Here is a 25,548-nt window from a genome sequence, read left to right as displayed (position 1 = left end):
GGAGATACAGTTTTATCTGATTTGCCACGCCCCCAATGGGCGTAGATATATCCTTCATAGCTTTTTGGACTTGGGGGGTCAACGCGGATCTACATACCAAACTTCAACTTTCTAGCTCTTCAACTAACATGATTTCTGGTATATCGGAAAATGCATTTTCCGATTTGCCATGCCCCTAGTGGGCGGATCGGGAAAATTTTAACACTTTATATACGAGTATGTGTTCCAAATTTCAAGTCTCTAGCTAGAGGCGAAATGAACTGCGTTCATACGGACAGACGGACGGACGGACAGCAAGACGGACATTGCACAAAACGTGAATGAGTATACAAATAATAATAAAAAATATAAAAAAATTAAATAAATAAAAATAAAAAACAAAATTAAATAAATAAATAAATAAAAAAAAAATCAAAATAAATAAAATAAAAATAAAATAAAATAAAAATAAATAAAAATAAATGAAAATAAAATAAAGTAAAATCAAATAACATTTTATTTTATTTTATAAAAATAAACTAAAATAAAATATAAAATAAAATAAAACCAATTAGAAAGGATATGCGGCAGATAAACAAGGCGGAGCGAATCAGGATAAAGCAGGGTGAAGTAGGATGTATTCAAGAAGTGAGAAGGTAAAGTAAGAGAACGAGGCAAAATCTAGCAAGAGTAAAGTGAAGAGAGGTGAAACAAGTAGAAAATGAAGAAGGGCAAGATTCGATAGTGAAGATGGAGTGAAGTAACGAAGAAAGTTGAGCAAAGGTAGCGAAAGAAAGTAAAAGTAAGGTGATGAAGATGAAATAAAGTAAGCTAAACTAAGGGAAGATACAGTAAAAGCGTATGAAGAGAAGCGAAAAGGGAATGAAACGGGTGTTTGAGGGAGCAAAGAAAATTTAATTGAAAGCAGATAAAGGGATGCGAAGAGAAGACGATATAAAGTCAGTTGAACGAACATAAGTGAATTAAAAAGCGAATAAAGAGAGGCGGAACGGTACGAAATAGGTGAAAGGCGGGGGAAAAAAAAAATAAAAAAAACAAGAGATATATATAAAAATAAAAATATAAATAAAACGAATGTATAAATAAAAATAAAAATAAAATATAACAACGAAATAGACTAAGAGGAAATAAGGATAGTAAAATAAAGATACGATAAAGGGAACAAAGGGTAGATTAAGAGGAAACGAAATGAAAAAGAATGGTACATGTAAGCGAAATTGTATAAGAAACTGAAGAAAACAGTCTAGTAACCGGAAAAAGGGAGATGTATATACACAAACAAGAATAGAAGGGAAAAAACGGGAGAATAGGAAAGGAACAAATAAATAGAATAGCGGTTACGGAATAAGATTTGAATAAACTGAGAGAGATAAATAAACATTTGAAATGGAAGACGCCGAATATCATAACCCGGGATTGAGCGTCGGGTGGATTTACCACCGGTGCAAGGAGGAGCTTATCAAAATAGCTCGAGAGTTCGGCCTGGATGGCGAAGGCCGAGTAGAGGATCTGAGGAAAAGACTCTCTACATTCATACAAAGCAATAACTATTCGGCGGAGGCCAAAGCGAGATTGGCCGAGATCGAGAAGCGTTTCGCGAAGGGATCCGAGTTCACTATGAGAGGCACTGCGCCAAGCATGGGCAGCCGAGCTTATCAGAAATCGGAGCCGGATTTACGAAAAGTTCAAGATCAAGGCCCCGCTCAGACAGAGTCCCTGAGACTGAGGGTGCCCATGGCGAACAGCGCGGCGGTGCGGCGTCGTGAAGAGCGGAAGGAGTTTAGCAACACTGGAGAGGACGAGGCGTTAGCGACGACTTCGAAGGCTGGTCGACAAGTCCCCGCGCCCGCGATCCCGTCGGAGAGGTCACCGCCCTAGGGGGTCGCCGAGCAAGTTCGTAAATGGGGCATGCGGTACGATGGACGAACGGACCCGTTAGGCTTCGTAGAGATCGTGGAAGAAAGGGCGATCACTTATGGCATCGGGCTGGATCAGATGCCATGGGCGATGAGCGAAGTATTCGCGGATAAGGCGGCGAAGTGGTTCTTGACCAGCAGGTTGAGGGATTCTTTGTGGGCCGATTTCAGGAGGGAATTCTTGGATTGCTTCCTCCCCCCGCAGTATTTCGAGCGACTGGAGGATCAAATAAGGTCGCGCCATCAAAGAGAAGGAGAAAGTTTCAAGGACTACCTGGTCGAGCTTAGGTTGTTGATGCGGCAGGCACGATATAGCGCGGCGCAGGAGCTGTATCGAGCCTATGAGAACACTGTCCCGGATTATCGCTTGTACGTTAGGCGTCATGACTTTGTCACGCTGACGCAACTCACGCAGATGGCAGCCGAGTATGAAAATGTCCAAGGTCAGAGGAGGGAACAGGGCAGAAAGGCTGCAGCGGAAAGAACGAAGACTGCATGGTCGAAGCCGGCCGAAAATCGACCAAATAACCCAGGCGATCCGAGGCGAGATCCAGGAGATGCAGTCACGGATTAGATTGGCCGATGGATCCACGCTGGAGATAACAAAGAGGATAAATGTGGAGGTGAGTCTCGCAGGAAAGGCTATGAAAATGACCCTGCTCGTCATGCCGACGATGCTGGACCACCTTATTCTGGGAATGGATTCCTTGTGCGCTATAGACACCACGTTGTATTGTGGCAACGTGGCACTCACAATGAGGATGAAGGACGAGCTGAACGGAGAGGCGTCCCTGAGAGGCGGGCCAGACATATCGAAAGAGAGCGACCGGTCAGGAGGGCCACAATCGCTTGCTCGATCAAGGGCTCGCGAACAGGAAAGGAAGAGAGGCCCCGAGGCACCGTGTTGGTCCACGACGCAGAAGGTGGGCGCGGCGTCAGTGGGCGAAGGACTGGCGGTCGATGAGCAGGGCACGTCGAGGAGTGGCGAGCCACCTGCTCAGTCGATCAAGAGAGGTCGCAAGAAGCAGCAGGAAGAATACGTTAAGTGTCCTCAGCTAGCGAGGACGAAGGATCTGGGAAAAGGGCCGGAGGAGCGTCCCCCGGAAGTTAAGTTGGTGGGATTGGAGGCGGAGGACGTCGGCAAAATTCGGAGTAGTCAGTCACCGCGGAATCCAATAAGCCAAGAAAGGGATGAGGAGAATACAGAGTCCTCTCCTGACGACACAGGGTGGCCGGAGGATCTGGAGGACGAGTTGAAAGAGTTCCTGGTAGCAGAGCTGGCGCTCTTCGAGGGAATGGACGGAGTGTCAAATATCGCCGAGCATAGCATAAGGATACGGGATAATAAGCCTCTTAAGCAAAGATATTATCCCAAGAATCCGGCTATGAGGAAAGTATTCGACGAACAGGTAGACGAGTTGATTCGAGCTGGAGCTATCGAGCCTTCGCGAAGTCCGCATAGTGCGCCCATCGTATTAGTAAAGAAGAAGACCAAGGTTGGTCTATCTCGGACATGTCATCAGCGAAGAAGGGATATGCACGGATCCCGCAAAGGTCGAGGCGATCCGCCGTTTTCCGGCACCCTCGACCCTCAAGGAGTTACGACAGTGTCTGGGAATGGCGTCGATTTGTGCCGAACTTCGCGTCGATGGTGGAACCAATGACGAGACTCCTTAAGAAGGGCCAGAAATGGGAATGGAACGAGGAGCAGGATGAGGCATTAAAGGAACTCAAAGAGAGTCTCACGACCGCGCCGGTGTTGGCGTGTCCAGACTTTTCAGCGAGGTTCGTGCTACAGACGGATGCCAGCGATTACGGCTTGGGCGCAGTGCTCACGCAAGAGGTCGAAGGCGAGGAAAAGGTGATTGCATGCGCTAGTAGGAAGAAAGCAGAGCTGAATTATTCAGCTACAGAAAAGGAGTGCCTCGCGATTGTCTGGGCGATCAGGAAAATGCGGTGCTATCTCGAGGGCTATCGATTTGAGGTGGTTACATATCACTTGGCGTTGAAGTGGCTCAACTCGATAGAGAGGCCCACGGGGAGGATCGCGAGGTGGGCACTGGAGCTACAACAATTTCAGTTCGACATCCCCTATCGACGAGGGAAATTGAATGTTGTGGCGGACGCACTCTCTCGACAACCCGTGGATAGCTGCCAGCAAATGTTGGAGGCCAATCACCCTTGCAAGTGAATAACGAGAATGCGCGGGAGGCTCAAAGAAGATCCAGAGAAATTCAAGGATTACGTTGAGGAGAACGGACAGCTGTACCGTAACCTTGGCCACCGGACGGATGATGAGGACTATATTCCCTGGAAATTGTGCGTCCCAACTCACCAGCGGAAGAGAGAACTGCAGGAATGCCATGGTGCTCCCACGGCAGGGCACCAAGGCGTGAGGAAAACGGTCATGAGGCTGGCGCAGCGATACTACTGTCCAGGGATGTTCCGGGAAGCAGCCAGGTATGTGAGGCGATGCGAGGAATGCCAGAAGTTCAAGAGCGAACAACACAAGCCAGCGGGTCAGATGCTGACTAGGCAAGTAGCAGAGCCCATGGCGATTCTGTGCGCGGACTTCGTGGGTCCCTTGCCTCGGTCGAAGCGTGGGAACACAATGTTACTCGTGTTCCACGATGCGTTCGCTAAGTGGGTGGATCTGGTACCACTGAGGAGGGCCACAACAGCGCTGCTGCAGGCGGCGTTTAGAGAGCGCATTTTGGGTCGATTCGGAGTGCCTAAGATGTTCATCTGTGACAATGGCGCACAATTTGCGAGCAAAGGCTTCCGGTCTTTCATGGAATCCTTAGGGGTGCGGTTACAGTTCACTGCCCTGTACTCCCCGAAGGAAAATCCCACCGAGAGGACTAATCGCACCGTAAAAACGATGATAGCCCAGTACATCGAGGGACACCAGAGTTCGTGGGATGTGTTGTTGCCGGAGATAGCGCTAGCGATCAACTCTAGTGTCGCAGATTCTACCGGATTCACGCCGGCTTTCTTGATGATGGGTAGAGAGCCTCGCCTCCCGTCTGCTCTCTACGATGAAGTCACTCCCGGGTCGGCAACGAGGGAAGTCGACTTCCTTAACAACAAGGAAAGAAACGATGAAGGAAATCTTCGAAGTGGTCCGCAACAATCTACAAAAGGCGTCGAAGGACCAAGGACCAATCTGCGTTGACGAGATTGGAGGCCCGCGCTAGGGTCGATGGTCCTCCTGCGGCAGCATCAGCTGTCCAGCGCAGCGGAGGGCTTCGCGGCGAAATTGGCACCCAAGTTCGATGGCCCTTACAGGGTCGTCTTCTTCATTTCTCCCAACGTGGTGCGACTCGCTCGGGTGGGCGAACGGAGAAGGAGGGTGGCCAACCTTTCCCAGCTTAAGCTTTTCTACACCGAGGAAGAAGAGGCAGGCGGAACGGCGTTGAGGAGGGAAACAGAGGAAGGGAAAGGATTCGAGCGGCCCAAATCAAACATGGACACGCCGCTCGAGGAATAGAAGAAAATCGATTGCTTTAACCCCGCTATCCCCTTTTTACCACCTCTTTGAGAAACCTCACTAATCTCATACTAACGCACTAACCGTTTTGGTCAAGAAGAGATCCGAGAAAGAGCGAGTATTAATGTTCTGATTCACACAGATAAGCGAAATAGAAGACGAAGTGATCGCGATCAGCAGCGACGAGGAGTGGGGAGAGGCCTCACAAGAGTATTCGATAGGCGGAGAGTAGGGTTTAAATTGAATTAATATGAAAAATGAAAGATTGAATTGGATTTATATGCGATTAGTAGATAAGCAGGAAGTAGGTTTTAAGTTGAATTAATATGAAAAATGAAGGATTGAATTGGGTTTATATAAGATTAGTAAACAAGCAGAAAGAAGGTTTTAAGTTGACTTAATGTGAAGTATGAAAATATTGAATTGGATGTATAGTTTTTTAAGTTTAATTAGTTAAGGTTAAGGTTAAGATTTAAAAATAGTAAGTAGAATTTAAGTTAATCCGTCGAATAGTATTTGTTTATTTAAATTTTCATTCAAAAAGGCAGCCCAAAGCGTAAATGATCGATCTGCGATCGGCGGCGCAACCCTGCGTAGAGAGTTTTGAGTGGAGAGTTGCGCCGCCGACATCGGGCGCTTTGGGCGAGCGAGAGCAAGAAAACGAAAGTTGGTCGTGAAGTCAGAATTGAGAAGCGAAAGTCTTTGGACGTGGAGTCGGGGATTAAGAAGCGAAAGCCGTCGGACGGCGAGTAGAAGTAATGGAAATTGTGCGATTAGTTTAAAGTAGCGGTTAGTTTTAAAAAAGTCTAAGAGTTTTGTGAAATAAACGGCAATTGATAACTGGAACGAGAGAGGTTAATCCATTGGGAAAAGCGGCGAAAGCAACCACGAAAGACTGACAGAGAAAACGGCGGCGGGCGGAAGACATAACGGAGGATAAGGTTACGTAAAAGTTACACGTGAGTGGCGGTTCCCCATTCCAGTTTTCCCCTCCCTCTTTCCATATTATCGACCGTAATACATAATCATCCCACCCCCCTGGTGTATCACATATCAGAAATCAATTTTCTTGTGAGTACACCCTGGGCAGACTGAGTCTGCCCCAGCTGTGAAAATTACTACTTTACAGACTTCAATTTTTTTTTTTTTTTTAATATCTGTGTATATATCGAAGATATCGAGTTTATCACTTAAAAACAGAGCTCAAATGATAGTTGATCGTATATGCTCTGCTTCGTAACATAACCGAAAAGATTGTGTTCTGTTTAGAATCTATTTCGGTCAGTCGCATTGCAATGACGTAAGTCGTGTGACGCTCTCAAATGAGTGTCGCGTAAAGACTAATACGATTTTCAATCACCCCAAGACTCTCAGCAAAAGACAGTTTGACTAAAAAACTCAACAGAAATGATCCTTGCCTTCGTGTACATGTAAATACACACATGCATATAAATGCAAAAAGAACGCAACCATAGCGTGTAAATACCCATACAAACGCAAAAGACAGTTTGCTTCATTTCACTCAAGCGAACGATCAGTGTTTGACTTGAGCGAAACGAAAACAGAAATGACTGTCTCGTTTAGAGCGCGAGTTTCTGTCTGGGTCTTTTTTATTGTGTGAGTGAAAGACACTTATTTGCAGACAACGAAAAAGTGTCAACAGTTATTTGTGAGCTATGCTTAAAAACGATAACTCATCCCGTTATTTTTTTTTTTTTTTTCGATAAAAAACCCAATTGAAGATCAGTTATAAAATTTTGTATCCTACATCTTCAAAGCTAGTCTCCAAATTTAAAATATATATTAAGATGCATTTTATACAGTTTAGATTTTTGTTATAATTTACCCCCCACTCCTATATTGACCCCTTCACCTTCACCTTTGTAAAAGACGTATTTTAAATACTAAAGACTTGTAATTTGGCAAATATACGCATTTTAATAATGCGAAGAAATTTCAATTTTCGTGAGCTGGCAGCTCAGAGCTGCTGCTTGTGCTCACATGCATACACACATATACACATTTGAGAGAGCAAAGAGCATCGAGAGAGAGAGAGCAAGGGAAACATTGAGCGCAGAGGGATCTTTTGTTCAACCATCGACCATCTCGGTCGAGCGCATAAAGCGAAATGATTGTGCTCTCGCATATTTTTGTAGTCCGACCCCTAAAAGTGATGAGCCGAGCAAATACGAAGTTGACTGGGAGATTACCCTCGAAAATAAGTGTGCAAAACACTTTACACTACGTGTCCGGTCTATGTGCTCTCTGGTTAGTGCCACTGGTTAGTGACCATACTCATCCGATAACTTTTTTATCGACAATAACCGAAAAATTGGTTTTGTTATTTGCGCCTCGTTAGAATCATTAGAATACTTACTATTAGTCGTGGAGACTTCAGATTTACTGGGTATATACATATGATGAATAAAAACATTTTGTAATTAACGGATTTTGGATACAACGCCGCCTTCTCCCAAAATTTTCAGAAACATATTTCAAACACAAGGGTTCAGGGTATCTTCTAGTCGAGCAGTCTCGACTAGAGCGTTCTTACTTTTTTATTTTAAACAAGTAAGAACGTTGCAGTCGGGTGTTACCGACTGTGGAATACTCATTCATTTATTTTTGGGTCATCGATAGGGGAGGTTACTATCTAAATTTGAGCTCATATATATCCGTTAAAACTTTTTGGCCTTGGGGAGTCAGCCCGAGTATATATGTATATACCAAATTTGAGACCTCTAGCATCAATAATGTCCAAAATATAACAGAATTTTAAAAATCACTATATCTTCAGGTCTGATATGCCACGCCCCTAGTGTGCTTCGATTGCTAAACTGACAATATTTTAAATAAATGTTTACATGTGGCTTCGTTCATATTTCAAATTTGAGAATATTCTGCTGGTTAATGATCCTAATAGCAAATATGATGTGAAAATCAAAAGAGAAAAACTTATGCAACTGAGTGGATTACATTCTATAAAAAAGTTCAATTTTACTAGTACATTGCATGGTCATTTGATCTAATATGATTTTAAAAGAATATATTATGTATCAAATTGTATTTAGATTTTAAAATTAGTTTGAGAGGGTCTTGGATGTGATCAGTTTAGTTTAATGTATAACAATTTATTATTATTATTATGTTTTTTTTTTTTTTCAATTCGATAACATACATAATTTAAAAAAGAATATATCTCAGCTCCAATCTCAGCTCCTACTTATCCAATTTGACTACAATCGTGTTAAATGCATCAATTAAAAATTGTTTAAAATATATTTTCTCAGTAGATCCAACAATAAGCATTCGCGTTCCACTATAAAAATTCGACGTTAAATCTATATTAACTTTGGTATTCCCAAAATTTGTTATTGATACGAATGAGTTTTTACGTGGATAATTGCGCACTATTATTAGAATATCGGCACTGCTGTGAGTCAGTATTTGAGTGTTAGGTTTATTTATATCAGATTTGCAAACAACTTTTTTGTAAATTGATGGTGAACGTTCACGTAATGATATCATTCTATGTACCATTGTCAGTGCATCCAATGATTTCATATTCATTTCGCGATTCATTAATTCATCAGCCATAAGTTGAGTAATTTGTCCTGAATAGGTATGATTTTTTCTTTGGGCAATCAGGATTTCGTTTCCATGCATTATATTTGGTGTCCCCGGCAAAATAAGCTGCATAATTGTTGCCGCAAACATTTTCGATATAAATGGTTGACTAGTGTTAGCCAATGTATTGCCTCCGATCGACCAGTGGACCCAAGTTTTGTCGTCACCGATTGGCATTTCTGACAATATACTATCTGTGAAATTTTTAAAATTTTGTGAATTATTTTCAATATCTAAAACAAAGTCAACCAAATCAATATGCTCAAACATAGCAGATAGTTCTGGTTTTGATTTATTTTTTAAAAGATATTCTCCTACTATAAGTACTCTGTTTGGACCGATTATACGTTTCCAAGATGACAAGTAAGTTAAGAGTACTCCAGTATTTGTATATGATTCCAGCCCCTTTAAATAAAACCCATTCACTCCCTGATCAATCCAATATATAATCGAGTTAGAAACAACATGAAGAGCTTCAGAATCTCTGCCAGGAGCAATCACATGTTGCAGAGGTAAATCTAATAAGAGAGTCAGATTGTGGGAGTGTAAGAGTTTTGCCAAATTTCTTACACTATTCAGGTTTCCTAGTTCAGGTCTTATTATATTTATCGATGTAGCATTAATATAGCTGACATAATGTGATGGAAAAATAGAGTTGAGTCGTACTCCAGATATTTCTAAATTAACAAAATAATCTATTTCGTTTATTATTCCATTAATATCGCCAATTCCATCATTATTAGTGTCTTTGAAGGAGGCAGGATCTATTTCATATAAAACGCTTCCACGATACCAAGCAGTTCTAAAACAAAATAGAAGACAGTTATTTTTATCTTTTATGAATAGATTTTTCTTACTTTGGATTACATGTTTTTGGCATACTGACAATTTTGGCAACGACTATCGAGCATATTGCCAAAATTGCAGAGACGAATACGAAAAATGTAAGTTTCCGAATTAATGGCCAATTCCAAGATACAAAAGAGGGTGTGTCCTTTGATTTTCTTCTGCTTCCTTTCAAACACTGATTGCTGGCTTCCTGATAAGAAAGTACAATGAAAACCCCATGAATGGCTGTACATATAGTCAATGTTTTTACTCTTTCTTTGTATTAATATTGGGAAAGTTTCACCAAAAATTAAATATGAGGTAAAAAAATAAGGTGTGGAAATTATTAAAGGTTATTGTAGGTTTGAAAGATACACACTGACAGATTTATGGATATGTCTAAATCGACGATTGATTGTTCATTTTAAATAGGTTCAGAATACAAAAGGAAAGTACAGTGAGCGCGTAATTGTACAGGGCTTTATGAATCTCTCTAATTACCTGAGTTGTAATGTTGTTGTTTTGTAGATGATGATAGTTAACTTTGTTAAAAAGGTTGGCCGTCGTCTCCATTGCATCCATTGCGATTCCTGTACTACTTCCAGAAGAGCTTGTTTCGGCTTTGCAGTCGGTATTACTTATATTAGATGAGGTAATATCGCTTGGAACGACGTTCGGACTGAGTGGGTGGGACACTAAGGTTTGGCCTAAAGCAGTGTTGCTTGAAAGCAATGGACAAATTGAAGCTTCTTCATCTGGTAAAAATGTGGAAACTGATGGTGATTCAAGAAGGGTTTGTGGCAACTCGACTTCAAGAAAAGATGGTTCCGTTGATATTTCCATGTTGTCTATGTTAAGCAGATATTACTAAAAATTATAAATGTTCATTAAAGTAGGTTAAATTGAAGAAGAAAGAAGAATATAAATAAAATAAAAATATCCTTTGCAAAACTGTGTATTTCGGTATATGTATTTTCTAAATTAAGAAGATACATTTTTTTAATAATATGCCAACTATACTTTCGATAACTAAATAATTCAAAAACAAAATTGATTTGTGCGAGATTTGTGTTCCGGAATCAATATAACGGTGTAAAGATAATTTAGAATTTCATAGAAAACGGATGCTATGTCATTTATTTAGAAAAACTACAGTCTGTCACACTGACAAAAATTTAATTTTTTGACTTTGGAATATGTTTAATATTATTTCTTTAATTTTTATATAACAAGTAAGAACGTTGCAGTCGGGCACATCCATTAGCAATTAAGTAATTAAGTTTTGAGCTCTAATACTGTAGAAAATGCAGTTTTCTCCGATTTGACACACCACTACTTGGAGTACACACCTCATTTTTGATCAGTTCTTGGAACGTGCTAACGGTAAACTAGCTGCAAACATTGAATGCCTATGCTTAAAAAATGTGGAATAAAAGGGTATTTTTCAATATGCCACGTACCTTATGAGGCGTAACTGTTATTTTTAGGCCACCGATAGAGGAGGTTACTAGTACTCAACTATTCAAATTTGAAGCTTCCAGCTCTTGAGCGGGAGGAAATATACACATTTGTGGGTGGGCATATATCCGCCATAGCTTTTTGGTCTTGGGTGGTCAGCCCGAGTATATACGCCCAAATTATAGCAGAATTTTAAAAATAACTATATCTTCCGATTTGCCACGCCCCTAACTTTTTCATTATTCTTCATAGATTCATTACATTAGCTCATGTGCAAAATTTCAGCGTTCTAGCCATAAAGCTCTAGGAAATACAGTTTTATTCGATTTGCCACACCCCCACTCTTCAATTATAGCCGAGTTTAATTGTGTGCGGGTCTTAGGATTCGATTTTCCGACTTTTTGGGTTAAGGGCCCTCTCTATCTTTATATAGATTTTATTTTATATGTATTGCCGATTTTTCTTTATATCTATTTGCCGATGGCATGACATCTTGGGTTTATCAATATTCTAATTTAAACAATTAAGAAAGCTCTAGACGATACTGTTCAACTACGAAATCTCCTGAACCCTTCGAAGAATTGATATTTCAATAATTGTTCGCAAGAAACAGACACTCAGACACACGCAAGGACTCCAGTGCTTATTATAAGATCTTCATTGTTTAATAACTTTTCTTGTCGATGGACTATCTTCATGATCATAACATTGAAAAGCGTGCATGTGCCACAGCACAAGTCTATTTGAAAAACACCTTTTAAAAATTTAACGGTGAGGTGGGTATAGGGGTGGGAGTTACATTACAACAAATATCGAAATAAAATTAAAATACATAAAAGTCTACATTTAATATGCATGCATCCCTACACAAGTCCACATACTAGCTTCTTTCCTTTTATGCCAAAGAGGGCTTCCTACTTGCAACTCGGCCATGATAGCCCGCCTTTTTCCTCTTTGGCACGAGGAATGAGTTCTACCTACCAATTGACCAATTTCTCGGGAGTATCTGCCTATATCCAACCTATATTTTACTATAAGTTTAATAACTTCTACCGATATTTCTTTTCCTTTTTGCTTCATGATAAACCGCGTGTCAAATTTGTTTTCGCAAATCAGCGAAAAGAATTAAAGAAACCTGCAAAAACTAACGATAATCCTGAAATCACGCACTGTACGCAGAATGGTTTAAGTGTACGCAGACTTTTGAGCTGTCATTTTTATACCCTGAACCTATTGAAAATGGAAAATCAGGGTATAATGTTTTGTTGGAATGTATGTAACAGGCAGAAGGAGGCGTGGCGGAAACCACAATGCACATATATTCTTGATCAAATTGTTAACTCATCCCGCTATCTTGTTATCGATAAAAAATCTGATAAAAAGAATCCGGTTTATAACTATATCTCCTACATCTCTAGTCCTCAAATTTTAAATATATTTTTGTTAAAATTTACCCCCACCCCTAGATCCACTGCAAATGCTTTGGCAAATGAATGCAAATCTATGCTATAATCATAATCTTAAAATTTCATGAAGATAGTCTCTTCACAAGAAAAGTTATTACGCAAGAAAAGTTATTAAGGTCCCATAGAAAGCCTACACTGCATCCAATGCGTTTTTATGCGTGCGTGGGTATGCTGTGTATATGCGTGTGCGAATTATTGAAATATTAGTTGCTGGAATGGTTCAGGGGATCTCGTAGTCGGGCCGTCCCGACTAGAGCTTACTTTCTTGTTAAATTCTCATTCTATATATGTATGTATGTACAAATTAATTTCAAAATACAAAATTTTCGTTAATTAATCTTATTTTATTGTTATTTTGATCTACTAATCAAATACTAAATAAATATAATAGGGAATTCACGAAACTTCACACTAAATCAGGTTTTTCTAATAAAACCAGATAACTAATGCCGGTCGCTTAACTCGATACATTTTTATTAATTTATTTATTTTAATGCATTTTTTAAGTAATTTTTACTTATTCAGCATATTTGCCACTTTCTTTATATTTTCATCATGTGACCGTATGAGAGGTCAACAAAAAAAGCTTCAGCAGTCACAGCGTCCAGAGGGCATCAAAAATATTTAATTGCTACTAATTTAATCATTTTTTTAAGTTAAGCAGCTTGAGTAAATTCAATTAAAATATTTGTCCAGAGCACTATATTGTACCCATATATTATCTACCTTTTTTATCTATCAGATATTTTTCACACTACGTTATTATATGCAAATGTATATATGCATGTATATGCGTATATAAATATAAATATTATATTTGTATCTGTGAGCACCCACGTTCTTGAAATATTTGTAAATGTAAATATCTATGAGATAAGATATATATATGTACATATGTATGTGTAACATTATTTCAGATTTGTGAATCCATAATAATTTATAAAACATACCTCAGTCCACTTTTACTCAGTAAATGTGTAAATATACGAGAAAAGGTCTTAGCACTTAAATAGAAAATTATATATATACATACACACATATATCATGAATGAAATATGAATGCAAATCTTTGACAATTTCATTCGTCCGAATGACAAAAGCAACTAATAAACAGCGCATGCGCTCTCTTGCCTTATAGTGGCGGATAATATCTGGAGCTACATTTAGTATATCGATAATTTATGTTTTATATTAAATCAAAATTAACTTTTTTTAAGTCGGCAACTGCTAATCGATGGTCTTTACCACTATTGTAGACTGTATTTGCGGAACATTTTACTTGAAAGTTAACACGAACGCATGGTCTGCAGTTTGGTCTTATTATTGAAAATTAATTGAATGGATTATCTTCATAAACCATTTAACCCGTGATAATAACATTTAAATCAGTGTATTTGCTCAAGCAGAAGCTTATTGCAAATTTTAACAAGTAAGAAGACTCTAGTCGAGACTGCTCGACTAGGAGATACCCTGAACCCTCCAGTCTGATATTCCAATCACTATGCAACTTTTTTAGGCGCACATACATACACACTCACGTATTAGAACGCGCTCTGCTAACTGCGCAGTAAGCAGTGACTGCGCTTGGGCTGCACTGCAGTGAGTTCAATATTAAACGAATTTATTTGTTGAATAATTTATTTTCTAGACATCCAATCTTAATGAAACTTTCAGAACATTCTCATAATGTTCAAATTAATGTACGTTCACCTTTTACAAAGGTGAGGTTAGGGTAAATTTTAACGAAAACCAAAATTATATAAAATAGACATGAATCTACATATAAAATTTGGAAGCTCTAGCTCTAAAGGTGTAGGCGCTATAATTAAATAACTAGTTTTCGATAAGGTTTTTAATCCATAATAATGATATACACATAGGAAAAAAAATTCAAGTCTCTAGCTCTTATATCTTCTGAGATCGACGCGTTCATACATACATACGGACGGACGGACGGACGAACAGACAGACGGACAGGGCCAAATCGACTCAGCTCGTCGCCCTGATCAAGAATATATATACTTTGTGGGGTCTGCCACGCCTCCTTCTGCCTGTTACATACTTTTAACAAAACCATTATACCCTGATTTCTCATTTTCAATGGGCTCAGGGTATAAAAACGGATCTGGGACCGGTATCCCAAATATAATATAAACATAACAAGAAGACTCTAGTCGAGACTGCTCGCTAGGAGATACCCTTCAAGCGACTGATATTTCACATACACAGGCGACTGCGCTGCGCTTCGGTGTTGGCAATGTTATGAGACTTTATTTGTATAATAATTGATATTCTAGACTTACAATCTTAATGAAACACAGAACGTAATCATAATGCGTAAATGTATGTATATACCGAAGCACAAGTCTCTAAAATGCATCTTAATATATATCTCAAATTTGGAGACTCTAGCTCTAAGGATAAGATATAATTTTCGATAAGGTTTACGAGTTTTTCTCTAAAAATCGATACATTCTCCTGATATTTTATTATCGATTAAAAGCCTTATCGACATCTAATTATTTAATTATATCTTCTACATCTTTAGAGCTAGAGTTTTTAAATTTTCAATGTGGACTTATGTGTATATTATAATTTTCGATTTTTGTTGTAATTTACCTCCACCCCTAAATCCACCCCCTCACCTTTGCAAGAGATGTATTTCAAGTACTAGAGATTTGTGCTTTGGAATGTACACACATTTTACCATATGATTACGCTTTAAAAGTTTCATAAACATTGTACGTCCAGAAATTAAATTATTCAACAACAAAATTCTAACAATATTGCCCACACTGCAGCGCGCCCAAGCGCCGTCGCTGCTTACTGCGAAGTGAGCAGAGCGCGTGCATGTATGTGTACCTAAAAGAAGTGCAGAGTGATTAGAATATCCGATTGGAGGGTTCAGGGTATCTCCTAGTCGAGCAGTCTCGACAAGAGTTTTCTTACTTGTTTTTATACCCTGAACCCATTGGAAATGGGAAATCAGGGTGAAATGGTTTTGCTAAAATGTATTTAAAAGGCAGAAGGAGGCGTGGCAGACCCCACAAAGTATATATATATTCTTGATCAGGGCGACGAGCTGAGTCGATTTGGCCCTGTCCGTCTGTCTATCTGTCCGTCCGTCCGTCTGTCTGTCTGCCCGTCCGTCCGTCTGTCCGTATGTATGAACGCGTCGATCTCAGAAGATATAAGAGCTAGAGACTTCAAATTTATTTTAAAATGTCCGTATATACAGCGCGCATATCGAGTTTATCACTAAAAAACGATAACTCATTCCGATATTTTTTATTGATAAAAAATAACCTTATCGAAGATCAGTGACAAAATTATATCTCCAATTTAGGTTTTTGTTAAAATTTACACCCCGCCCCTATACCCCCTCACCATCATATTTGTAAAAGGCATATTTCAAATTCTAGAGACTTGTGCTACGGAATATACACACATTTAAACAATATGATAACGTTCTGAAAGTTTCATTAAGATCGTACGTCTAGAAATTAAATTATCAACAAATTAATTCTGAAAATATTGCCAACACTGCAACGCAACCCAAGCGCCTGTATATATGCGTGTGTTTGTGCTTGTGTTTGTTTGTATGCATGTGTGTGTGTATGTGCGAATTATTATTAAAATATCAGTTGCTCGAAGGGTTCAGGGGATCTCGTAGTCGAGCAGTCTCGACTAGAGCTTTCTTATTTGTTTTGCCTTAATCTTTATAGAATCATAACATTAGCTCACGTGCGCCCCAGTGGGCGTAGATATATCCGCCATAGCTCGTGATCTAGGATGGTCAACGCGGATCTATATTCCAAATTTCTTTTGGCTCATCAACTAATATGATTTCTGGTATACCGAGAAATGCATTTTCCGATTTGACACGCCCCTAGTGGGCAGATCGGGAAACTTTTAACACTTTATATATGAGAGTGGTATACACGAGTATGTGTTCCAAATTTAAAGTCTGTAGTATACCACTGACCAGAGAACACATAGACTAGACATGTAGAACAAATTTTTCTACAGCTCCAAACTGTTAAGTTGGTCGACCTCTGTACTTCGTATTTGCTCGGCTCAGTCGCTGGAGGTTCGAGCAATGAAAATACTGCACGACAAAAACAGTGCGCTGTGAGCGCTCAATCGAAATGGTCCCAATTCCGTATGAAGCACAGCTGTGAGCCATTTTTTATACTCTCTCGCTCTCTATGGTCGCTGAAATCATACTCTCAGCCGCGTACAAAAATTGAAATTTTTGTTCGCGACGATCCGAGCTCTTTCCTTTTAAGTGAAGGGTATACCGAAATTTGTAAAGCGTTTGCCACGTTCATACAAAATGCTAGCTTTTTCATGATAATTTCTAAAAAGGGTATGAAAGTGTTTATGCTCATAATGAAAATGTTTTCGCGATGAGCATGCACACACACAGTCTTCGTTGCTACATGTATTATGAGCATTTGTATGCCTGTGTGCGAAGCTCTTGCTGCCTGTAGAAATTTTAGAGCCCAGCATTTGCATTTGGTCGATCATGAGAAGTGCTCACATACACACATATGTATGTGTATATGTACATTTGATTGTGTGTACGCATGCGATGCGATTTTAGAAATTATCATGAAAAAGCTAGCATTTTGTATGAACGTGGCAAACGCTTTACAAATTTCGGTATACCCTTCACTTAAAAGGAAAGAGCTGGGATCGTCGCGAACAAAAATTTCAATTTCTGTGCGCGGCTGAGAGTGATGATTTCAGCGACCACAGAGAGCGAGAGAGAGGGACTGAGAGAGAGAAAGAGTATACAAAATGGCTCACAGCTGTGCTTCATACGGAATTGGGACCATTTCGATTGAGCGCTCACATCGCACTGTTTTTGTCGTGCAGTATTTTCATTGCTCGAACCTCCAGCGACCGAGCCGAGCAAATACGAAGTATAGCGGTCGACCAACATAACAGTTTCGAGCTGTAGAAAAATTTGTTCTACATGTCTAGTCTATGTGTTCTCTGGTCAGTGAGTATACTCATATACTCATTTCACTTTCGTGAATGAGTATAAATATACCTTGATTTCCCACTCTCATTAGATACAGATCATTTTATTTAAAAATGGTTTGATTAAACCGAATAATTATTATTTTTTTTAATAATTAAAATAATTATTTGTCAAACATTTTTTTTGTTGGAGTGCTCCAAGATACTTGTATGTGCAAATAGCAAAAAACCACTACTATATTTCTATGATTTTTCTTACATGTTTGAATTGTCGTTATTAAAGGAATTAATTGAATTTCAAACGGGTTTCGGCACGTGATAGAAGAAAAAGTATACATTTTTTACAGTTGTCCTAAGCAAAAACAAAATTAGCTGTCGCAACATCCAGAAGGGGTCATAAAACTTTTTTTATTGATACCGATACAAGAATTCTTTTTATTTTAATTAATGCTTGTAAATGAATTATGTAGATGAAAATTGTGTTTATCCAGAGAACTATTGTACACATTTATTATTAGTCAGGCATTTTCCCTTTATAATATTATATATGGATATATTTGTATCATTAAAAATATATGTAAATAAACATACACATCTATGAGATAAGGTACATACATATGTATGTATATATATGCATATGTATATATACATGCATATGTACATATATATGCATGTGTAAATTATTTCAGATTTGTGAATCCATAGTAAATTATGTAACATACCTCAGTCCACTTTTACTCAGTAAATGTGTAAATATACGAGAAAAGGTCTTAGCACTTAAATAGAAAATTATATATATACATACACACATATATCATGAATGAAATATGAATGCAAATCTTTGACAATTTGATTCGTCCGAATGACAAAAGCAACTAATAAACAGCGCATGCGCTCTCTTGCCTTATAGTGGCGGATAATATCTGAAGCTATATTTAATATATCGATAATTGATGAAATCAAAATTATCTCTTTTCAATTTCTTTTGGTCTTATTATTGGAAATTAAATTAAGTGAATTGTTGAAATCATTCACATCACACATTCATATATTACAAAGTGAGAATGACGCTATAGTCATCAATCCTGATAGAGCAGAAGCTGGAGAGCATATACGTCGATTCAATCCACCTGTTGTTGACGACGTGTCTGGCATCATGGTTGGCGTTCGTACAGCTAAGCGGAAAATCGGGATTCGAATAAGAAATAAATCCTTGCAGTTCATTGATGATACCCATCGTTTATATAATGCTCGCCAATATCCAATAAATTAAAAAAAAAACGAAATTTTATAAAATACATATAAATCTAAATTTAAAATTTGGCGACTCTAGATTTAAAGATATAGCAGATGCAGTAGTCTCTAGCGCTTATATATTCTGAGATCAACGCTTTAAAGGGTTAAATTAACTCAGCTCATCGTCCTGACCAAGAATATATGTATATACTTCATAAAGAAATGGGAAGTGCGTTTAGTTAGTCAGCTACTTAAATATAAGCACTAACCAGAGAGCACATAGACCGGACACGTAGTGTAAAGTCTTTTGCACACTTATTTTCGAGGGTAATCTCCCAGTCAACTTCGTATTTGCTCGGCTCATCACTTTTAGGGGTCGGACTACAAAAATATGCGAGAGCACAATCATTTCGCTTTATGCGCTCGACCGAGATGGTCGATGGTTGAACAAAAGATCCCTCTGCGCTCAATGTTTCCCTTGCTCTCTCTCTCTCGATGCTCTTTGCTCTCTCAAATGTGTATATGTGTGTATGCATGTGAGCACAAGCAGCAGCTCTGAGCTGCCAGCTCACGAAAATTGAAATTTCTTCGCAGCAAGAACCCATGCCTTCCCTTCTGTGTGAAGAGTATACCGAACTTATCAAACCGTTTGCCAAGCTCGTACAAAATATGTATATGTGTTTTCGATTTTATTTGTGGAAAGAGTATAAAGCGTTGGTGCTCATAGTGAAAATGCTTTCGCGACGAGCGTGCACGCACACACTCTCCCTTGCTACATGTACTATGAGCATTTGTGTGCCTGTGTGCGAAGCTCTTGCTGCCAGTAGCAATTTTAAATCCCAGCATTTGCATTTATTTGGTCGATCTTGTGAAGTGCTCACATACATACATATGTATGTACATATATACATTTGATTGTGTGTACGCATGGGCTGCGATGCTTACAATTATGGGAGATCACTTGTAGAAGCATTTCTATGCCTATGTGATTTCATATGTGCGTGTGTGTATGGGCATGTGTGCTTGGGAGATGAACATTGGCGTGTGCCTGCCTCAACTTAGAATGATGTGAACGATTTTGGGCTTTTGTAGCTTTACTGACTAGCTGAAGCGACAAGTGCATGTGTGTAGTATATTGACTGGCGAGTAACTCGCGCTTATATTTAAGCACCTGATTTCATTTCAATGAATGCATTTTTTAAAAATATGTAATACCTGATTAAGTTCATTAAGCTAATGGAAAGCAATCCCTTGCACCTGTTATTATATATACATGCATGCAAGTAAAAAAACTTATACGCTGTATTGACAAGTGCATATCAAGTATTAAAAAAAATGCATTCATTGAAATGAAATCAGGTGCTTAAATATAAGCGCGAGTTACTCGCCAGTCAATATACTACACACATGCACTTGTCGCTTCAGCTAGTCAGTAAAGCTACAAAAGCCCAAAATCGTTCACATCATTCTAAGTTGAGGCAGGCACACGCCAATGTTCATCTCCCAAGCACACATGCCCATACACACACGCACATATGAAATCACATAGGCATAGAAATGCTTCTACAAGTGATCTCCCATAATTGTAAGCATCGCAGCCCATGCGTACACACAATCAAATGTATATATGTACATACATATGTATGTATGTGAGCACTTCACAAGATCGACCAAATAAATGCAAATGCTGGGATTTAAAATTGCTACTGGCAGCAAGAGCTTCGCACACAGGCACACAAATGCTTATAGTACATGTAGCAAGGGAGAGTGTGTGCGTGCACGCTCGTCGCGAAAGCATTTTCACTATGAGCACCAACGCTTTATACTCTTTCCACAAATAAAATCGAAAACACATATACATATTTTGTACGAGCTTGGCAAACGGTTTGATAAGTTCGGTATACTCTTCACACAGAAGGGAAGGCATGGGTTCTTGCTGCGAAGAAATTTCAATTTTCGTGAGCTGGCAGCTCAGAGCTGCTGCTTGTGCTCACATGCATACACACATATACACATTTGAGAGAGCAAAGAGCATCGAGAGAGAGAGAGCAAGGGAAACATTGAGCGCAGAGGGATCTTTTGTTCAACCATCGACCATCTCGGTCGAGCGCATAAAGCGAAATGATTGTGCTCTCGCATATTTTTGTAGTCCGACCCCTAAAAGTGATGAGCCGAGCAAATACGAAGTTGACTGGGAGATTACCCTCGAAAATAAGTGTGCAAAACACTTTACACTACGTGTCCGGTCTATGTGCTCTCTGGTTAGTGATATAAGCGTTCTCTTCAATTCGAACCCAAAATCGTTCACACAATTCTAAGTTGTGGTAGGCACAGTGAAATATTCATGTTCTATGCTTACACACATCCACATACACACACGCACATGTAAAGGCACACAGGCATACAGATGAGCATCGCGTCCCCCGCGTACACCCAATCATACATACATATGTATGTAAGTGTGAGCACTTCACAAGATCAACCAAATGCAAATGAAATGCTGCGCTTTAAAATTGCTACAGGCAGCAAGAGCTTCGCACACAGGCATATAAATACTACATATATGAGCAAGGGACTGTAGTGTGTGTGTGCACGCTCGTCACGAAAGCATTTTCATTATGGGCACTAACGCTTTCAGACCCTTCGCACAAATAATAACGAAAACGCAAATATTTTGTACAAGCTTGGAAACGGTTTGAAGAGCTCGGTATACTCTTCACACAGAAGGGAGGACACGGGTTCTTGCTGCGATGAAATTTCTATTTGTGTGAGCTGCTGCTTATGCTCACATGCATACATTAATATACATATTTGAGAGAGCAGAGGACATTGAGAGAGAAAGAGAGAGAGAGAGAGAAAGAGAGAGAGAGAGAGAGAGCAAGGCTCGAACCCAAAAGTGAGGAGCCGAGCAAATACGAAGTGGTTTGGGAAATAACGCTCAAAAAAAAGTGTGCAACGTGTTCTCTGGTTACTGCCTGAACCCATTGAAAATGGGAAATCAAGGTATACAAGTTTTATTAAAAGTATGTAACAGGCAGAAAAAGGCGGGGCAGGCCACATAAAGTGTATTTATTCTTGATCAGGGCGATAAGCTGAGTCGATTTAGCCCCGTCTGTCCGTCTGTTAATCTGTCCGTATGTTTGAATGCGTCGATCTCAGAAGATATAAGAACTAGAGACTGCTAAATTTATTAAATCTTTAAGTTCTAGAGTCTTCAAATTTAAAATTTAAATTTATATGTATTGTATAAAATTTCGTTTTTCTTAAAATTTACCCCCCACTCTTATATCCACAGCCTTTGTAAAAGGCGTATTTCAAATACTAGAGACTTGTGCTTTGGCAAATGTATTTCTATGTTACAATCACGATCTGAAAGTTTCATGAAAGTTTTACAAGAAAAGTTATTAAACAATTATGTTCCCATAGTAAGGCGAATCAGCTTATTTAGCGGCGATTAATTAATAACTTCTACAACAAATACAGATACTTTTGTTTTGTAGATAAATTTATTATACATCAGAGTTAACATACAAAAAAATTTTTAATTAAGTGAAAATATTTTTCATTTTTTTGTTGTAAGATTAATTATTTAACAGTAAAGAGAGACACTTTGGCGGTGTTTTTCTTGGCCCTCGCCCTGCGCTCCGTGCTAGCGAGAGGTCGACACCCTTTTATCTCGTATATATGTACATATTTATTGAAGTGATGGAGCTATGTACAATTGCCAATTTAGCTTTTTAGCAATTGCTGTTATCGATGAGGACTTGTCGTCTTGTTCCCTTCTTAGTTAGAGAAGTTCGGGGGCAGAGACGATGAGGAAGACATCGTACGCTGACCCTTCTACTATGCGTTCGCATTTACGGTCCCAGCTTCAAAGTAATGGGGTGCCAACAAACAGTCATGTTAATAGTTTGGTAAACCAAGCTAACATTTCGTTCTTATCAGTAACAACGACTTACGATACAAATCACACATGTACTTTCACTATGACTCAAGCAAGCTATGCTTCCACGTCCACCTATGGCGGCCACTGAATATCCAAGAGTATCCTCAACAATGTTGGTTGGCAACTCATATCGCCGCGCTAAATGTCTAATGCCCATTCCAACTAGGAGTTAGCATGAAGCGAAAAGGTGGAGCGCATGTATCTAATTCAATTCGTAAGGCAAAGGTGCAAGCTACTGGTCAACTAAAGGTACCCACCGAAGCAGTGTCTCCTTCTGCAACTATTAAGAAACAATCGTTATGAAGCGCTTTCCGAGGAAGCAGATTTTATAATGTATCTGGAAGAAGAAAGCCAGGACGATCAAGCTGGTGTACTCGCAAAGACCAGCAAATAAGCAGAGCACCCAAGCCTATGTATATGCGTGCCTCAAGTGAACAAAATGGATAAAATAGAAGAAGAAATCAATGCTGTAGTCCCAGCCGATGACGTTCGTACATCCAGATTGGGACGGCGAAAAATTGGGACTTTTGGCATCATCTCCTGAGAGAACATCTTGTAAGAGCCATTCATCCTAATGTGTCTAAGCAATTAATGTTCACTGAAAATGGCTAAACAGCTAAGAACACATATTGTCCCAGGAAGCCGGATGGGTGTGAAATAGAAGCTAACCCAGAGGATGACAAATGAATAATTAACCTGAAAACTAGGCAGAGTTTACGTAAAACTTAAAAAAAAAACTCAAAATGTTGCTGAGGCACATAAGATTACGCAAATTGGAAGGCACAAAGTGTTAGTTACAAAGGCAAAGTTTAGAGCTGGTGCAATGTCTTAGATGTCAAGATTTTCGACATTTGCGATATTACTGTCTTAAAAAGCCAGTATGTGGTAAATGCTCAGGCAATCATTTTAAAGGGTCAGATTCCTGTGATCTCAGCTACAAAAACTGTTCAGTCAGAATTAAGCTGTGCAAAAAGCTTAAGCCGGCATCAAGATTGCAACAAGATGGGATTCCAAACAGCAACAAAAGGAAAAGACCACTGGTCAAAACGCAAATCATCTCAAATGCTACAGTAATAAATGGATTCTCCTATGCTAACACAACGAGACGTTGTGGGGCGAAACAAATTAAGGCGAACGTAAGACTCGTCAGCTCTCAGGTGCAAAATAGTACTGAGTATGAACAGTTTGGTCGCAAATTCATATAGCTCGAAAAAGCTATAACCGAACTAAACAACAGAATGGATCAACTGTTAAAAATAATTCAGGATTCAATTGAGGCAAACAAAGCTTTTCGTGACCTGGCTCTTTAAATGATTTAAAAATGAACAGGCCTCAAATAAAAATTCGATCATGGGATGCAAGAGGTTTAGTGAAGAACATTTAGAGAACTTTTCTTAAGTGCCATTAAAATATATATAATGTTGACGCACATGCGACCCGGCTTCCTACCAGTTTATGATCAATGTTGGTGGTTGCATCAAGATCTCTGCAATATACTTGCCTCCCAAAAAGACAAAAGAAGGCTTTGATCAACTAATCCTTAACTTGGGCAAAAGATTCATAGCAGGCGGTGATTTTAATGCAAATCATCTATGGTGGGGTAACGCCAGATCATGTCCTCAATGGAGGCATTTCCAAGATGTCATTGCCAGTAGTACGTGCGAACAAGTAAGAAGGCTCTAGTCGAGACTGCTCGACTACCAGATACCCTGAACCCTCAAGGCCGATATTCTAATCATTTTGCACATGCATCCAGACGCACGCATATTCCCGCGCTCTGATAACTGCGCAGTAAGCAGCGGCAATATTATGGGAATTTATTTGTTGAAAGTATTTGTAGACATACAATCAATAATGATAATTTCAGGACGTAATCATAACGTTAAAATGTGTATACATCCTGATGCACAAATTTCTAGTACTTGAAATACGATTTTTTTTGTCATTTAATTTTACTTCTGATAGCACAAGTAGAGATTGTGCAGATACAGAAAATGAAGGACTTTGACCTCCAAAGCTTTTTCAGCTTGTTACGAGCTTCCTCACGGATAGATGCTTCAGTTTTGTGATGAATAGAAAAAAATCCTCGAGGCGTTCAGTTTACACAGATGCTGACAGGGTAGCGTGCTTGGACCTGCACTGTACAATCTATATACAGCCGATATGCCGACTACAAATGTAGTTGCAGGATCAGATGAAGACAATGTCTTGATGGCAACCTACGCGGATGACACTGCAGCTTTGACTTGATGTCCAATCATTAACGCAGCTTTGAATAATGGGCTAGAGAATGTAAGTGCGTAAATGTCACGTTGACCATAAGAACTTTGTCTTGTAGAGGCATTTCTATGCTGGGCTCTACAATCCCACAAAGCCGTTTACATAAGTACCTTGGAGCTTTAATGGACAGGAAACTAAACTTCAAAGCCCACATTACCACAGTGCGGCAGTCGATACTAGCGAAAGCCAGACAAAAATTAGAGTAGACCAAGCAAATTTTCAGGCAAATGTGTTACGCACCATGGTAAATGAGAACCAGAGACACTGAAAAGGATCTAAGGCTCCAAAGGTGGGTGATGTCCTACAGCTATG

The 25,548-nt window shown here is 39.3% G+C and overlaps 2 protein-coding genes across 2 annotated transcripts; one reads left to right on the top strand and one right to left on the bottom strand.

Annotated features, from left to right (window-relative positions):
* Positions 1-1,274: 1,274 nt before the first annotated feature.
* On the top strand, positions 1,275-3,964 carry LOC149091972 (uncharacterized). Its single transcript, XM_089257790.1, has 2 exons — positions 1,275-3,793; positions 3,830-3,964. Exon 1 carries the CDS (start codon positions 2,345-2,347, stop codon positions 3,578-3,580), a length of 1,236 nt encoding a protein of 411 aa, XP_089113916.1. The 5' UTR covers positions 1,275-2,344; the 3' UTR covers positions 3,581-3,793; positions 3,830-3,964.
* Positions 3,965-8,516: 4,552 nt separating this feature from the next.
* On the bottom strand, positions 8,517-10,725 carry LOC108649670 (uncharacterized). Its single transcript, XM_030390525.2, has 3 exons — positions 10,363-10,725; positions 9,891-10,072; positions 8,517-9,835 (listed from the first exon to the last, which is right to left on the bottom strand). The coding sequence occupies exons 1-3, from the start codon at positions 10,702-10,704 to the stop codon at positions 8,626-8,628; spliced, it is 1,734 nt and encodes a 577-aa protein (XP_030246385.1). The 5' UTR covers positions 10,705-10,725; the 3' UTR covers positions 8,517-8,625.
* Between the last annotated feature and the right edge of the window lie 14,823 nt (positions 10,726-25,548).

Source organism: Drosophila navojoa, chromosome 3 (genome assembly GCF_054131105.1).
Source record: "Drosophila navojoa isolate 15081-1374.11 chromosome 3, UAZ_NAV_1.0, whole genome shotgun sequence".
Lineage (NCBI taxonomy): Eukaryota > Metazoa > Arthropoda > Insecta > Diptera > Drosophilidae > Drosophila > Drosophila navojoa.
Note: the sequence above shows the minus strand (reverse complement) of the source record. Positions and strands in the feature narration are given on the sequence as shown.

What these genes read in the sequence shown, in the direction of transcription:
- LOC108649670 (XM_030390525.2), bottom strand. Translation starts at nt 10,704, where the DNA reads ATGGAAATATCAACGGAACCATCTTTTCTTGAAGTCGAGTTGCCACAA. An exon ending in ACAACAACATTACAACTCAG is followed by an intron (nt 10,073 to 10,362) that starts GTAATTAGAGAG and finishes CTTTCTTATCAG; the next exon opens with GAAGCCAGCAATCAGTGTTT. An exon ending in CCAAAAACATGTAATCCAAA is followed by an intron (nt 9,836 to 9,890) that starts GTAAGAAAAATC and finishes ATTTTGTTTTAG; the next exon opens with AACTGCTTGGTATCGTGGAA.
- LOC149091972 (XM_089257790.1), top strand. Translation starts at nt 2,345, where the DNA reads ATGAAAATGTCCAAGGTCAGAGGAGGGAACAGGGCAGAAAGGCTGCAG.